Raw genomic sequence first — 15000 nt, 5'->3', positions numbered from 1 at the left:
ATCCATGAAAACAAAATTTATTACATTTAACGGAGTTAGAAGTTAGCAGGAAGCTAGCGGAAGTTAGCTCGCTAGTTTCGCTAGTTACCTAAGCATGATATTGCATGTTCTGACTGAGAGATTTCTGAAAAAAATCAAACGTACAGCTCTGCTATCACTTCCAACATAAATGAAGACAGGAAACTAAACAGCAGTGACGTTTGTAGGGTTACTGAAGTTGGGCTAATTGGTATATAATGATGTGCTACGTGATCGCTAGCGACACAGCTATGTTAGCATAACATAAACAGTGAAGCTGGAGGACGAACACTAACACTTTTCCACTTATAAAAGTTAACGTGAAGGTTCCTGATAGTTAGAGACAAATGCAATCGCATGGCAGGATGCTGTAAACGGACCAAACTTCAGTCAGGAGAACAACTGAGATAATCCATCCACAATACGAGGTTAGTTATTAATATACTGCAACAACATGGGAATAGAGCAGCTGCCAGAGAATTCAACATTAATGAATCAATGGTACAGAAGTGGAGGAAGCAAGAAGAATGAGTTTAATAAAGTTTGATTTATCTGACTGCTTTGTTTCGCTTAATGTGCCTTATAATCCCGTGCACCTTATGGTCCGAAAAACATGTACTGCACACTGCAGTTTAATGTTGCAAAGCACCTCTTTTTAACTTCAGTGGATATTATACATGGTTATGCTCAGGATATGTCAGCCCATTTCTACTGGAAATGCCTTTTGGTCAAACTTTCAGCAAGGAATTTGCATTTGCACTGTTACATTTTTATAAAGCTTTAATGTACATAAAAACCAGCTTCTTGTTTAAGTGAAAATGAATGGAAGGTTGTCTTTTTGCACTAGTAATGTTGTGGAGTTGTATTTTGTCTCGCATCAATTATATCGTCAGTTATATCGTTATCGCAAATTTTCAAATATATATCGTGATAAATATTTTTGGCCATATCGCCCTGCTCTACCCGTGTTTGTCTTTTAGTGCAGATCAGCTCCAGTCAGAGGAAGCTAGCCCCTCTGTGCAGCAGCGCCCCCTGCTGGGTGGTCAACACTTACTCCACCCACCCACTCCTGGACCTCCACCTCCTCCAGCTGTTCTGTGGGTTCTGTAATCTCCAGCTGTGTGTGCTGGGCCTCCTGGTCAGATGCTGAACCTCCTCCACTGCCTCCCTTCCATATAGAGGAGCAGCGGCTCTCCTCTGAGCCCCTCACTATCTCTTGTCTATGAATGACCACCTTACAGGGGTGGAGATGTTTGCATGTTGGCCAGAACTGTAGGAGGGTGTCGTGTGAGCAGGTCACATGGGTCCCACCCACAGTCAAAGGTTCCTGATCCTCTTGGTGTAATCCAGAGAGCTGATCTGGATCCAGGCTGAGGACGGAACATTTAGCCTCGGTTTGTGACCCGTCGCCTGGAAACGGCTGATGGGGTGGCGTCGACACCGCCCGCCCGGGGATGTGTGAATGTGATAACTTGAACGAGGTGACGTAGCAGCTTCACATTCATACCGAACGTGCATCTACGAGGAGACGGAGGGCGAGCACTAGAGCCCACCATAACTAATGAACCGAATCCCCCGAGGACCGCGGGACGCCTCGCAGCAGAAATGATGAGCTCAGCAGTTCCATCCATCATCTGAGATAAAACGCCGTGCGGGGAAATCCGGCCTCGAGCGGTCTGGTCCAAACGGCGAGGCGGGACCTGTTAATTATGAAGTCCTGCTGGAGGACAGCGGAGGAGACTGAGTGGATGTAATGGCTTAGACGCGCCTCACTGCCATTTTTAATGAGGAGACTGAAGATGAGGAGGAGGAAGGGTAGAGGATGGGAAAGTGAGAGCCTGCTGATAACAGTGTGTCATTAGAAAGGTGTAACTGATTGTGTGTGTGAGACCGACCTGGAAGCAAACAGCAGGGGGCGCTGCTGCACACGCGCAGTAAAGCTGTTTTCCTGCTGCAATGTTTATTTTTCCAGCTGTCTTTGAATCTCTGATCTGCTCTCTCTCCACAGATATCAAAGACTCTCTGATGCAGGCGCTGGCCAGCTACGTCTGTTACCCACAATCCCTCAGGGCTGTGGAGAGGATCCCGGAGGAGCAGTGAGTCTGGTTTGATTGTTTTCCAGAAAAACCTTCAGGGTGACTGAGCTGCTGCTCTTCAGTGATCAGTAAACACTTACTCGCCCATCCCACCTGGACAGGTGGCCAGTCCATCGCGGGTGACGCACACTCGCCACTCACTCTCTCACCTGCAGTCAGTTAAGCTAACGAGCGCGTGCTTGGCGTGTGGGAGGAAACCTGCGACCTTGGGGAGACACTTCCTGCTGTGAGCCGATGGCGCTAACCGCTGCTCCACCGAGAGGGGCGGCCGTGAGCTCATGTCCTGCAGCGGTCCAATCCCGTGGCTCCAGTTGTCTTTGAACCGACCAATCAGCATGCCACATTAAATACCAGCGGCTCCCCTCCTGTGTGAATTCGGACGCAGCGCTCGAGTCTTTGCGATGAGACGCATTTAAAATAGAAAGTCTAAATCTGCTAATGGTGGATTCTTATTGGCTGGCAGCATTTAAGGCTGTTAGAGGGTTTAATAAAGCCACGCTGTGCCCTCTGTAACATGCTGGAGTTTGTGGGGTGGTGTAGTTGGATCCATGCACTACACCCACTCTGAGAGCTGTTTTCATCTGACCTCTGACCCTGAAACCTGCCGGCAGGGTTCAAACATCAGGGCGGGACCAGCAGCGGGGCGTCGGCAGAGACGGCGGGCAGTCTGATGTGAATAACAGCTGCGCTCACAAACGGAGCTCCTGAAGGGATTGATGTCATGTGGTGTCAGCTCGCCACAGCTGATGGATCAACGTGTGTCCGGCGTGCAGCTCGTGATGAGCGGCCTAGTTTGTCTCCTTACACTAAACGACACACGGCATCGTTTCTGAGCATCAGTCAGGATTAAACGTCCCTCAGCTCTGTCTGCTCACAGGGAAGTTGCACGATGCGTGCCGCCGCCGCCGCTTCCTCCCTCGGTCCACGCCCTCGGGCTGTGTGTTAGTCCTCTCCACGTGTAGCACGCTCGCACTCTGACAGCTGGGTGAGAAGTGGGTGCATTGTTTTTATTGTTTGTGCCTTTTTAGCTGCTGTAATCGAGCCTGATGTGCGAGCCGAGCCAGAGCTCTGCTCACTCAACGTCTGCGGTGACGTTAGCAGCATCAGAGCAGCTGTTCAGCTGTCATGGAAACAGCTGCTCCCACTGAAATGATGTTTATGTGTCGGAGCTGACAGGAAGTGACGTGTTGATGCTCACCTGTCTGATTCCAGGCGAGTGGCCATGATGAAGAACCTGCTGGCTCCGTACGAGCAGAGACCCTGGGCCCAGACCAACTGGATCCTGGTCAGACTGTGGAGGGTGAGACAGACACACACACACACACACACACACACACACACACACACACACACACACACACACACACACACTCCTAACAGGCCAATATCCAAACTGCCTTTTATATAGAAGGTTTTAGAAAACGTAGTAGTAGAACAACTTAACTGCATTTTTATCCAGGAAACAGTTATGGACACTTTCCAGTCTGGTTTTTGTAAATTGCATCCCACTGAAACGGCCTCCCTTACAGTATCCACTGATGTCTTGATGGCAGCAGACTCTGGAGAGGACGCAGTGCTGGTCCTGCTGGATCTCAGCTCTGCTTTTGATGCTGTAGATCACAGCATCCTGATAAACAGACTCGAGAACTTGTTTGGGATTACTGCTGTTGTTTTAAAATGTCATATTTGTGTGAGAGATCTTTTACTGTTCATGAATCGTGGAGCCTCAGGGACCTGTCCTGGGTCCAGTTCTAGTTCTGCTTTATATATTCCCCCCGAGCCAAATTATTAAGCGCTATAAAAATATCTCCTATCATCTCTATGCTGATGACATCCAACTGTACTGTTCCTTCAGGATTTCTGACTTTTATAAATTGTCTAATTGAAGTCATTGGTTGACAGAAATCAACCAGCGGTTAAATGACAATTCCCTCCAACTAAACTCTGATAAGACAGAAACTCAGCGTATCAGCTTCTTAGACCCTCCTGTAAAATCGAGCCTCAGAAACCTCGGTGCCATGTCTGACAGCTCGCTGTCGCTCGAGCAGCCGGTCCGAAACTGTTTTTATCATTTACTGAATGTTTCTAAACTCAGACTAATGGAGTCAAAGCCTGAACTTGAGGTGATTATTCGTGCTTTTACTTCCTCTCGGTTAGACTACTGTAACCTTTTACTTGTTTTAACAAATCAGCCTTAAATCGTCTTCAGACGGCGCAGAAGGCTGCAGCGCGACTGTTAACAGGCTCCAAGAGAAGGTCTCGTGTTACTCCAGTTTTAGCTTCCCTTCACTGGTTGCCTGTAAGTTTTAGGTTTGATTTTAAAATTTTAGCTGTAACCTTTAGAGCAGGTCTGATAAATATTGGAGACCATGTAGGGCCCTGCAGCGCCCCACGGCTGTGGAGTCTCTCCCACGGTCTCTACGCTGCACGGACTCATTGTTTTAAAAAACAGCTGCAGACATTTTTATTTAGAAAAGCATTTTATTAATTTCCTCTTATGTTGTTTTATTTACAGTTACGTTGTTTTATATTTCCATTTCTTGTGTGTTAAAGCACTTTGTGGTTTTTATCTGTGAAAAGCGCTATAAATCAATTTTACTTGCTCAGCTGTTATGAGCAGGTGCTGCGATCCTGCCGTCAGCTCTGGGCCACGGTGAAGTCTGTTCATGCAGCACATTTAAAAGAAGCAGAGCTTCACAGGAAGCCGACAACAGAACAGTATCTTTACAGGATGACGAGGTTGAGCTCGAGGCCAGAGAGTCGGAGTGAGACTGGAGCAAAAGTAGAAGCAGCTCCTGTATGAAGGGCAACAGCTGAAAGAACTGAAGGTGTTTACTGAGGATCAGCAGACCGCAGTGTTCAGACTAATGCACCAACACATTCAGTCTCTATAGGAATCCTCCACGAAATGAAGCTCGCAAAGGGTTAACATGTTCACGCTGTCTTGCCTCAGGTGAAAGTGGAGCAGCGGCTGTCACCAATCACAGCCAAGCTTTGAACAGACTGACGGATGCACCGCCCTGAGTGGTCGAGAGAGGCCGGTCAGCACAAGCAGACATGGCGTCTTTCTTTAAGATGAAAATCAGCGTTTAACCAGTTCTTTAGGTCATCACGGCCGTTTAACAAAGATACAGTGACGTGTTCGGGCTTTTGCTCAGTATTTGTTGTCTAACACAAACATTTATTGATCGTTTATTGTTAATTAATCAGTGAAATCAGCACTGATGAAGTGTTAGTGCTGCAAGAAGTAAAGCAGCGTCTGGAAGATGATCAGCACTGATGCTTCAGCGATCATCTTCCAGACGCTCCAGTGTTTTGTTTTGTTTTTGTTTTTTTTTTAAACTTTTATTTAACTTTTTTTCCCCAACAAATATAAGACTGGTTCACATCCAAAATAATAACACTACACAGCACTAGAATATTACAACATTATGTCCATAACTGTTGTCCTCTAGGATCCAGTTTATAGGTTACTCCCAGTGCTTCCAGTGGTCTCTTCCATTTGTAAACACAAATTCGGGAGCTCCCATCAATATAATGTCCCAGCCTGATCAGAGTCATAACTTCAATGATGAGCGACTTCCATAGAGAAATGGAGGGAGGCTCAGCCCCCACCCATCTCAACATAATGCTTTTCCTGGCCAACATTAACAGTGACTGAATTACATGCTCATGTTGTACCAGTGAGACAGGAATATATCCCAATATACACATTAATGGGTTTTCTGTCACCTGATGACCAATGGCTGTACTAATATTGGCGCAGACCTCTTTCCAAAATGACTGAATAATAGCACATTCCCACAAGCAGTGGAATCTAGTGCCCACTCTGACCTTACACTTGAGACAGTTTGGAGATATTCCCATATTATACTTACTATAAATATATGGAGAAATATACACATTGTGCAAAATTTTGTACTGCAGTTCTTTAAATCGGTTACAAACAGAGATTTTGGATGGAAGGAGCAAGATTTTGTCCCATGCCTGTATATCTATTTCACATTTAAGCAGCGTCCCCCAAGATTTTCTCAACCATGCCAGTTTATCCTCGATTAGGGCATAAATCTCGGAATAAAACTTTGATACAAAATGTTTATGCTCCCTATTATCCAAAAAAAATTTCTCCAACCGAAAAGAGGCAGTTGAGATTCGTAATGTTTTAGCATTTTTTAACACATAATTTCTCAATTGCAAATACTTATAAAACTCAGTCTTTGACATAGAATACTGGGACTTCAAGGATTCAAATGATTTAAACTCACCATGTTTAAAGAGGTCATAAAACCTCTTTACACCTACTTTATGCCATCCCACAAAGCTTGACCCTATGTTTTGTGGCAGAAGGTCTGGATTATTTATAAACGTTGACAAGATATTAAACGGAAGACTACTGTTAAAAATTTTTCTCAGTTTTCCCCACGTCCACATAGCATTATATATCAGTGGGTTATGCTTTATTACGTGAGGTAAGTCATTTAGACGTTTCCCTAAGAAGTTAACAGGTGAGGATGGTTTACATAATACTTCCTCAATATTTAGCCATGGCAGATCAGAATGTTCATGTATCCAGGAAGAAAGAATCCTCGCTTGTGTTGAGAGGACATAATTTTCTATGTTTGGCACTCCCCACCCACCCAGATCTTTCGGTAACTGTAGTGTCTCCAATTTAATTTTGGGTTTTCTTCCTGCCCAAATGAAATCCACCATAGCCTTGTTAATTACTTTAATATCTTCTGATTTCAAGATTGCAAACAACATGCCTGTGGGATATAATATTTTCGGTAGGATTACCATTTTAATGAGATTTATTCTTCCCAAGAAGAATGCTCCAGTGTTTTTGCAGTTTGACTGAGAGAAGCTGTCTCCCTGCAGCTCTGCTGACCTTCATCCCTCTCTCTTCCTCAGGGTTGTGGTTTTGGCTACAGATACACTCGCCTCCCTCATCTGCTGAAAACCAAACCCGAGGATGCCAACCTGCCCAGTCTGCAGAGTAGGTGCTCTTTGCTGTTCTGTCTGTGCATGCCTGTCATCAGCTCCCGTCTCCTCCTCTTGGTTTGCAGCACGCTCCCGGTTCAGGTGCTCGCTCTTTCATGAATTTCCATAAATAAATTGAGGCGGCGGCCTCGTCTGCAGTTTATTTTTGCCGCAGCTCGCTGTGATTTACGGCTTTAATCATCAGCGTTTGTGGAGGTGAACGTCAGAAATGAATCACCAAAGTTGTGTGTGATGTTTGTGCCGAGATGAAGACTGACGTTTTATTTTAGGAAGCGGCTCTGCAGCGCTTCAGTGTTTGTGCTGAAAAACACAGACGGCCTCGACTCGCCGTCGACATCATGCAGAAACATCTGCTCTCAGAGTGAAGCGCTGCTCGGTCCTCGCACGCCGAGCTGTGGATCGTCACGTGGAGGCACTTTAGCAGCCCGTTCACGCCCTCTGATCCCGGCCTGCGGTGCTTTATGGGAGCGTCTGCATCCAAAAACACCTGCCCTGCACCCCCTCACTGACTCTGTGACGCTCCTCAGTGGGTTTTTAAAGAGCTCAGGGTGGAAAAATAAAAGCCAAATGCAATAAAACTGCTCGACACACTCAAATAACAACAGTGCAAAAAGGAAAGTAGCTCACTAAATTCTTTTAAAGGGGAAATTCATTCATTACTTTAGGTCAGTTATACACCAGCCTCTCTCCTGGACGTCTCCATACCTGCACAGGTGTTTTATCTGCACCGTCCAATCTTCGTCCTCTTCGTAGCTTCCCTCAGTTCCTCCTCCTCTTCACTGACTGTCTTGGATCTGTCTGCCTCACTCGGAGTGCTCCTTCCAGCTTCTCAGCGCACTCCCAAAGGACAGAATAGAGATTCAGTAGAGACAGAATAAACACAGAATAGAGACGGAGTGATAGAGCCACTGCCTCTTCTACGTCCAGCATGCCGACTACACTACGCTACGCCTCCCATCAGGTTTGGGCGCTCGTGTTTCCCAGTTTGTTATTCCTGCTGATGATCTGCTGGGTCAGCGTACAGAGCGCAGGCACAGAGCTCGAACCCCTCTCCTCGTCTCTAAAACTGAGGGATGGATGAGGGTGGTACACTGAGAGTGCAAACACCAGAGGTTAAAGATGAGTAATCGGTCAGACTCAGGGCGTGGCATGGGTCGGAGGGCGTGGCTGAAGTCAGAGGGCGTGGTAGTGACTGTGTCGTGAATATGAACTGGGACAGAAGCTCTGTCCGTGGTGCTGAATCCTGTTTGTGTCCCACCAGAGTCTTACTCCTGCACGGACGCTGACTTCTCTGTGCTTCTCCTTTGCATGCCTTTCAGGAGATCTGTCCATTGCTAGTTTCCAGAGTAAGTTCATCATTTCACCTCTCCCAGTGTTGTCCTCGCTGTCTCTGTCTCCTGCTCCCTTCCTTCTGCTCTCCTGAGCCTCCTGAGCCTGACTCAGCCAGAAGTGCACGTTGTACTTAATCTATAAACGACCCTCTGGTGGAACTCGGTCGATACTCAGCGTTTCAGGTTGGAGGCACAGCTGCCCCCGTTGAGGGTTTTTTTTTTTCCTCTCCAGCTGATCTGAATCTTTGTCATTTTTTGCTTTAGATCAGGGGTGTCAAACATAAGGCCCAGGGGCCAGAATTGGCCCAGCAAAGACTCCAGTCTGTGGACAATTCTTGAAAGTTATTTCAGAGTCTGTTTCTTTTCTTGGTGATAAAGACCCACCGTTCAGGTGATTTAGTAATATAATAATAACAGTTATGGTAATATGTGTCGTTTTGGCTGCTGTTACAACCAAACTTCCCCTTGTGGGACAATTAAAGGATTATTCTAGTCTATTCTATTCTTTTCTATGTACTATAAGGTTTAAATAAAAAAAATAAAAAATTCCATTTTTTTCACTGTTGACTTTAAAATAGATTACTGCCAAAAATGAGCAGAAAGGTTGTTTGGTAATCACAGGACAGTCGAGAGTTTGACTCGTTTCTTATCATCTGACAGGCAACAGGCATTCAAAGTGAGGCGTGCTCGCACGTCACAGGTTACACGTGTCGTTGAACGTCTTCACGCTGACGCGGCGCTCGCTGGTCTGGCCTGAGACCAAAGTGAGCTGTTTGTTTCCCGCAGCAGAAGAAGAGTTCGACATCCTGCTCTGGATACTTGGAGTCTGTCTCGCGTGATGTCCACATCGAGCTTTTTCCTTCGTTCTTCATTATGACTCATTACAGAAACTCTGTTGGATTGTTGTCTTACTGTGAGCTCATCTTTGGACGTCGTTCGGTGGAAAAACGGACAAGTATAAAAGGCGGAGGCGGTCTGGGTGGTGCTCATAATGCAGCTGCTGTGCGCTCGTGGCGGCTGCCTCGGTTTAAAGCTCGAGGCCTAATAGCTTCGTTTCATTGTTAATTGGATTCATATTTGTGCTCCGTGTAAACGGCTCCGGCACTTTTTATTTTTTAGTTTCCTTCAGTCATAAGAAATCAAATCTGTAGCTGTGCTGAAGGAGCCCAGAAAAACTCAGTAATCCCAGTAATAAATAGGACTGGGTATCGTCACTGGTTTCTAGAATCGATTCGATTTGAATCTGGGAAACTTTGCTTCAGACAGTCACAAATATTATAATTCAGATCACTACATATTTTTTCTTTTTAATAATAATAATAATAATAATAATAATAGCATAACAACATTGATAATTACAGAATTTTTTTAAAACAAACAAAAACAAAACAAAGAACTCAAAAAAAAAAAAAAAGTGAGGAAACCAGAAAACCCATCATGTGAACCCCTCCCACCATCCCCCCACCCCTTTACCCCTGTATGGCTCTCAGCCTCATCACATTCGTGTATCCAGACAGCCCATATTTACACCTCTCTATAGAAACTCTCATGCACAGGAATCAACACCCCCACGATAAAACTGCAGCATTCAGGGAGTCGAATCAGCAGGGCCCAACCGGGGATCAGCTCAAGGCAGACCCAGGCAGTACCACCGTCTTTGGACCTAACAGACCATCGAGATGGCGCAGATCCCCTCAGATCCCCCTTTGTGTTTATGTCTTCGTGCAGAATCGTGTTCCTGCTCTCATTTACTGTTTTGGTGGTTGTTTAAATTTTGTGAGGTTTAACCTGAGATTCTGGCGTTTTGGGCAAAATAAATTTATATTTAAAAAATCGATTCAGGATTTTAATGAATCGATATCACGTTATTCAAGCCAATCGATAAATTAATTATCAAAACCCGCCCCAGTAATAAACCCCAACTGGGACGCATCTCACAGCATCGTACTTGAGACTCAGCGGGTGTTTTTTGTTATATTGTTCAGAGGGCAGAGAGGATTGGATTTAATGACTCCACGGAGCTGCCGTCAGCTCCCGGAGGAGGCCGAAGCGCCAGAGAGCCGTCCTTCATCTATTTGCTGCCTCCTCCTCCTCTCCTCAGTGTTCCCTGCTCTCTTTGCCGTGTCCTTCCTCCTCCGTCCCTCCTCTGCGTGTCTGTGACCGTTTTCCCTCGGTGTCCCGTTTCCTTTCACTCATGTTTGCTTTGGTTTTGAAGAATATGACAGACATGTAGAATAGAATAGAGTAGAATAGAATAGGCCTTTATTGTCATTGTACATGCACATAGAGGAAACGGCGAATGTCTGTAACGCTGTCCACACGGCGTCCTACACCTGCTGCTGCTGCCGGGGCGGGCCGGGCAGCGTCCGGTCCTCTGCTTTCTCTCTGCTCACCTGTCCTCTGTCTTTTAGACCCCATTCCTACAAAACTGCTCAAAGAAGTCCTGCCATTAATTAATTCTTCGATCTTAAATATGATCAACCTATCTCTAATAATCGGCTATGTACCACAGGCCTTCAAGCTGGCTGTAGTTAAACCTTTACTCAAAAAGCATCTCTAGACCCAGCAGTCTTAGCTAATTATAGGCCAATCTCCAACCTTCCTTTATATCAAACATCCTTGAAAGAGTAGTTGTCAAACAGCTAACAGATCATCTGCAGAGGTTTATTTGAAGAGTTTCAGTCAGGTTTCAGAGCTCATCACAGCACAGAAACAGCTTTAGTGAAGGTTACAAATGATCTTCTTATGGCCTCTGACAGTGGACTCATCTCTGTGCTTGTCCTGCTAGACCTCAGTGCAGCGTTCGATACTGTCGACCATAATATCCTATTAGAGCGATTAGAACATGCTGTAGGTATTACAGGTACTGTGCTGCAGTGGTTTGTATCATATCTATCTAATAGACTCCAGTTTGTGCATGTAAATGGAGAGTCCTCTTCACACACTGAGGTTAATTATGGAGTTCCACAGGGTTCAGTGCTAGGCCCAATTCTGTTTACATTATACATGCTTCCCTTAGGCAGCATCATTAGAAGACATAGCATACATTTACACTGCTATGCAGATGACACCCAGCTCTATCTGTCCATGAAGCCAGATAACACACACCAATGAGTTAAACTGCAGGAATGTCTTAAAGACATAAAGACCTGGATGGCCGCTAACTTTCTGCTTCTTAATTCAGATAAAACTGAGGTTATTGTACTCGGCCCTGAAAAGCTTAGAAATATGGTCTCTAAGCAGACTCTTACTCTGGATGGCATTACCTTGGCCTCCAGTAACACTGTGAGGAACCTTGGAGTCATGTTTGACCAGGACATGTCCTTCAATGCACATATTAAACAAATATGTAAGACTGCTTTCTTCCATTTGCGCAACATCTCTAAAATTAGAAATATCCTGTCTCAGAGTGACGCTGAAAAACTAGTTCATGCATTTATTACTTCCAGGCTGGACGACTGTAATTCATTATTATCAGGAAGTCCTAAAAACTCCCTGAAAAGCCTTCAGCTGATCCAAAATGCTGCAGCAAGAGTCCTGACAGGGACTAGAAAGAGAGCAGATTTCTCCTGTTTTGGCTTCCTGTTAAATCCAGAATTCAAAATCCTGCTCCTCACATACAAGGTCTTAAATAATCAGGCCCCATCTTATCTTAATGACCTTGTAGTACCATATCACCCTATTAGAGCACTTGGCTCTCGCTCTGCAGGCCTACTTGTTGTTCCTAGAGTATTTAAAAGTAGAATGGGAGGCAGAGCCTTCAGTTTTCAGGCCCCTCTTCTGTGGAACCAGCTTCCAGTTTGGATTCAGGAGACAGACACTATCTCTACTTTCAGGATTAGGCTTCAAACTTTCCTTTTTGCTAAAGCATATAGTTAGGGCTGGACCAGGTGACCCTGAATCCTCCCTTAGTTATGCTGCAATAGACGTAGGCTGCCGGAGATTCCCATGATGCATTGAGTTTTTCCTTTCCAGTCACCTTTCTCACTCACTATGTGTTAACAGACCTCTCTGCATTGAATCATATCTGTTATTAACCTCTGTCTCTCTTCCACAGCATGTCTTTATCCTGTCTTCCTTCTCTCACCCCAACCAATCACAGCAGATGGCCCCGCCCCTCCCTGAGCCTGGTTCTGCCAGAGGTTTCTTCCTGTTAAAAGGGAGTTTTTCCTTCCCACTGTCGCCAAAGTGCTTGCTCATAGGGGGTCATATGATTGTTGGGTTTTTCTCTGTATCTATGAAGCGCCTTGAGGCGACTTTTGTTGTGATTTGGCGCTATATAAATAAAATTGAATTGAAATTGAATTGAATTGAATTGTCATCTGATTGGTTCAGAGCCGTGCCCGTCGTTGCTGCTGCAGAGACACATGGCGGAGCTGCTCAGCATGGATAAAGACATGGCCGCCTCTTTCCTCAACAGCGTCCTGAACCAACTCAACTGGGCCTTCTCAGAGTTCATCGGCATGATCCAGGAGGTAAGAACAACCAGAGTCCCAGCAGGTGCGGGGGAGGACGCGCAGGACGCGGCGTTGAATAGAAGGTCCAGAAACACCAACTCTCATTATTTAAACATCAACAGAAACGACGAGTGCTTAAAAACCCTGAAATTCTCTCATTAGTATTCATGTCCCGTTACAGCATGTTTAATAATGTCTTTAATATTTATACTCAGTACCTCCGACTCACTTTATTAATTACTGATACTGAAGTAAAGTTTGATTGGAGCTCTTCATAAACGCAGATCATTCGTTTCAGTCTGCTTCAGATTTCCCACATTCCCACAGCATCGTCCGCATGCTCAGAGGACCTGGAGGACTCTGAGCGCGGGGACGAGGCCGACAACCTTCAATCAGCGCTCTGATAAATCCGTGCACGGCTCAGCAGCTCGGCGTCCACACGTGCAGGTTGCTGCTCCGCCACGCGTTGACCACGATGGAGAAACATCCTCTGAACCTGAAAGCTCCTCTAAAACTGGTCTAAGGTCAGATCCATCCAAACGTGGCCCCCGCGTCCTCGGGCGACGAGCAGGACCTGTTCTCACAGACTTCTTTATAAAACCAGTGCAGTCGCCCCCTGCTGGATGTTACACAGAGCGCAGGTTTAGGAAGCGGTTCCTAGTTTCCGTGCTGACACGACATCACCTGACAGGTGTGCCCACTGTGACCTCGCAGGTACACTCGCAGCTGAGGCCGGGCCGACCTCACTTCCTGCTCGTCGTGCTTTGCTGTGAACTGAAGGTTGAGGATGTGTTCGCAGCGTGTTTGACCTCTGAGTGAAACACGAGAGCGAGCCCAGCCTGAGGAGTGTCAGCTTTAGCTCTGAGCTTTGTTTCCCTTTAATAAGATTATTCGGGCTTTTCTGGAAATCCTGCAGCGAATCATCCACTCAGCGCTGTAATTGATCGTATTCCTGCGGGGCGCCGGGGTATTTTCAGCCAGGCCAGCGCTCGCAACGTTTCAGAGATTAGGCTCATGTTTCCGTTCCTCGCTGTCCACCTCCTCGTCTGCTGCTTCGGTTCAAACTGGCGAACGCGAAGCTCGACGCGGCTCCTCGATTTCACGCCTGCAGAGGTTCAGGCAGAAAGCCGGCACCTTCAAAGCTGCCTCAGTGCGTGCACAGCGACGCCTGTGAGCCCACGCCCCCTCTGGATCTGCATGAAGTCATAGAGGGACAGCTCCATCCACATGCTGCTCAAACATTCTGTTAGTTGGGGCAGCCAATCAGAAAGGAGGAGGTTACTTAACGGGGCGGGGCAGAAACAGCTGCGACAGGTGCTTTTTTTTTTGATTGGTTGTGTCTTCACAGATCCAGCAGGCCGCGGAGCGTCCAGAGAGGAACTTTGTGGACACTCGTCAGCTGAAGGTAATCTGAGTCACTCAGCCGGGTTCGCTCAGGTAACGCGGCTCAGGTGTGACAGGTGTGGTCACCGCCCACAGGTTAACCTGCAGCTTCTGATTAGCGCTGTCACCTGCAGGTGTGTGCGACCTGCTTCGACCTGTCCGTCAGCCTGCTGCGGGTGCTCGAGATGACCGTGACTCTGGTGCCTGAGATCTTCCTGGACTGGTCCCGCCCCTCCGCGGAGCTGCTGCTCAGACGGCTCGCTCAGGTGAGGCGCTGCCGGGTTTAGTTTCACTGCGACACAGTCGGAGCTCGTTATTGGCCGGTTTCAGACCAGGTAATGTGATTTTGATCTTTTCTTGCACAGTCGATGATAAAACTGTTTTTATTGGGTTCAAACAAAAACGTGTGATGTCACAGACGGTCTGTGCGGCGACTTCAGCGAATCGTGAATTAAAACAACTACAGCCTTCGGTCTGTTAGTCAGACTGAATTAATTGGCTGCTTATCATCAGAGCAGCACGAGAACAGCCAGCAGAGAGATAAATGTGAGTGGCGTCGGGCTGCAGAGCGCTGTCATGTGATCACAGCTGCTGCTCCTTATTGGAGCTCCAGAACAGGAAGCAGACACGAATATTAAAAAAGCTTCAGTTCAGCTCCAGCCCCGCCCACAACGCCAGGAGAAGTTTCCTCAGGAGGAGATGGAGATGATGTCACCT

The 15000-nt window shown here is 46.6% G+C and overlaps 1 protein-coding gene across 6 annotated transcripts in view; it reads left to right on the top strand.

Annotated features, from left to right (window-relative positions):
- Window positions 1–15000, top strand: part of rnf123 (ring finger protein 123) — a 106396-nt gene that overhangs the window by 24409 nt on the left and 66987 nt on the right. For all 6 annotated transcript variants that reach the window (XR_014911827.1, XM_085407712.1, XM_085407711.1 and 3 more), the window contains exons 29-34: window positions 2027–2114; window positions 3327–3414; window positions 7023–7107; window positions 12779–12918; window positions 14249–14305; window positions 14418–14549. Coding sequence is in view for 5 of the 6 variants with exons in the window: in XM_085407712.1 (XP_085263838.1) it covers window positions 2027–2114; window positions 3327–3414; window positions 7023–7107; window positions 12779–12918; window positions 14249–14305; window positions 14418–14549 (590 nt within the window). In the remaining variant the exon portion in view is untranslated. The remainder of the gene's footprint in view (window positions 1–2026; window positions 2115–3326; window positions 3415–7022; window positions 7108–12778; window positions 12919–14248; window positions 14306–14417; window positions 14550–15000) is intronic.

This window comes from Rhamphochromis longiceps, linkage group LG5 (genome assembly GCF_057381845.1).
Source record: "Rhamphochromis longiceps isolate RC_006_pf linkage group LG5, R_longiceps_female_GT1.1, whole genome shotgun sequence".
In the NCBI taxonomy this organism is placed as follows: domain Eukaryota; kingdom Metazoa; phylum Chordata; class Actinopteri; order Cichliformes; family Cichlidae; genus Rhamphochromis; species Rhamphochromis longiceps.
Note: the sequence above shows the minus strand (reverse complement) of the source record. Positions and strands in the feature narration are given on the sequence as shown.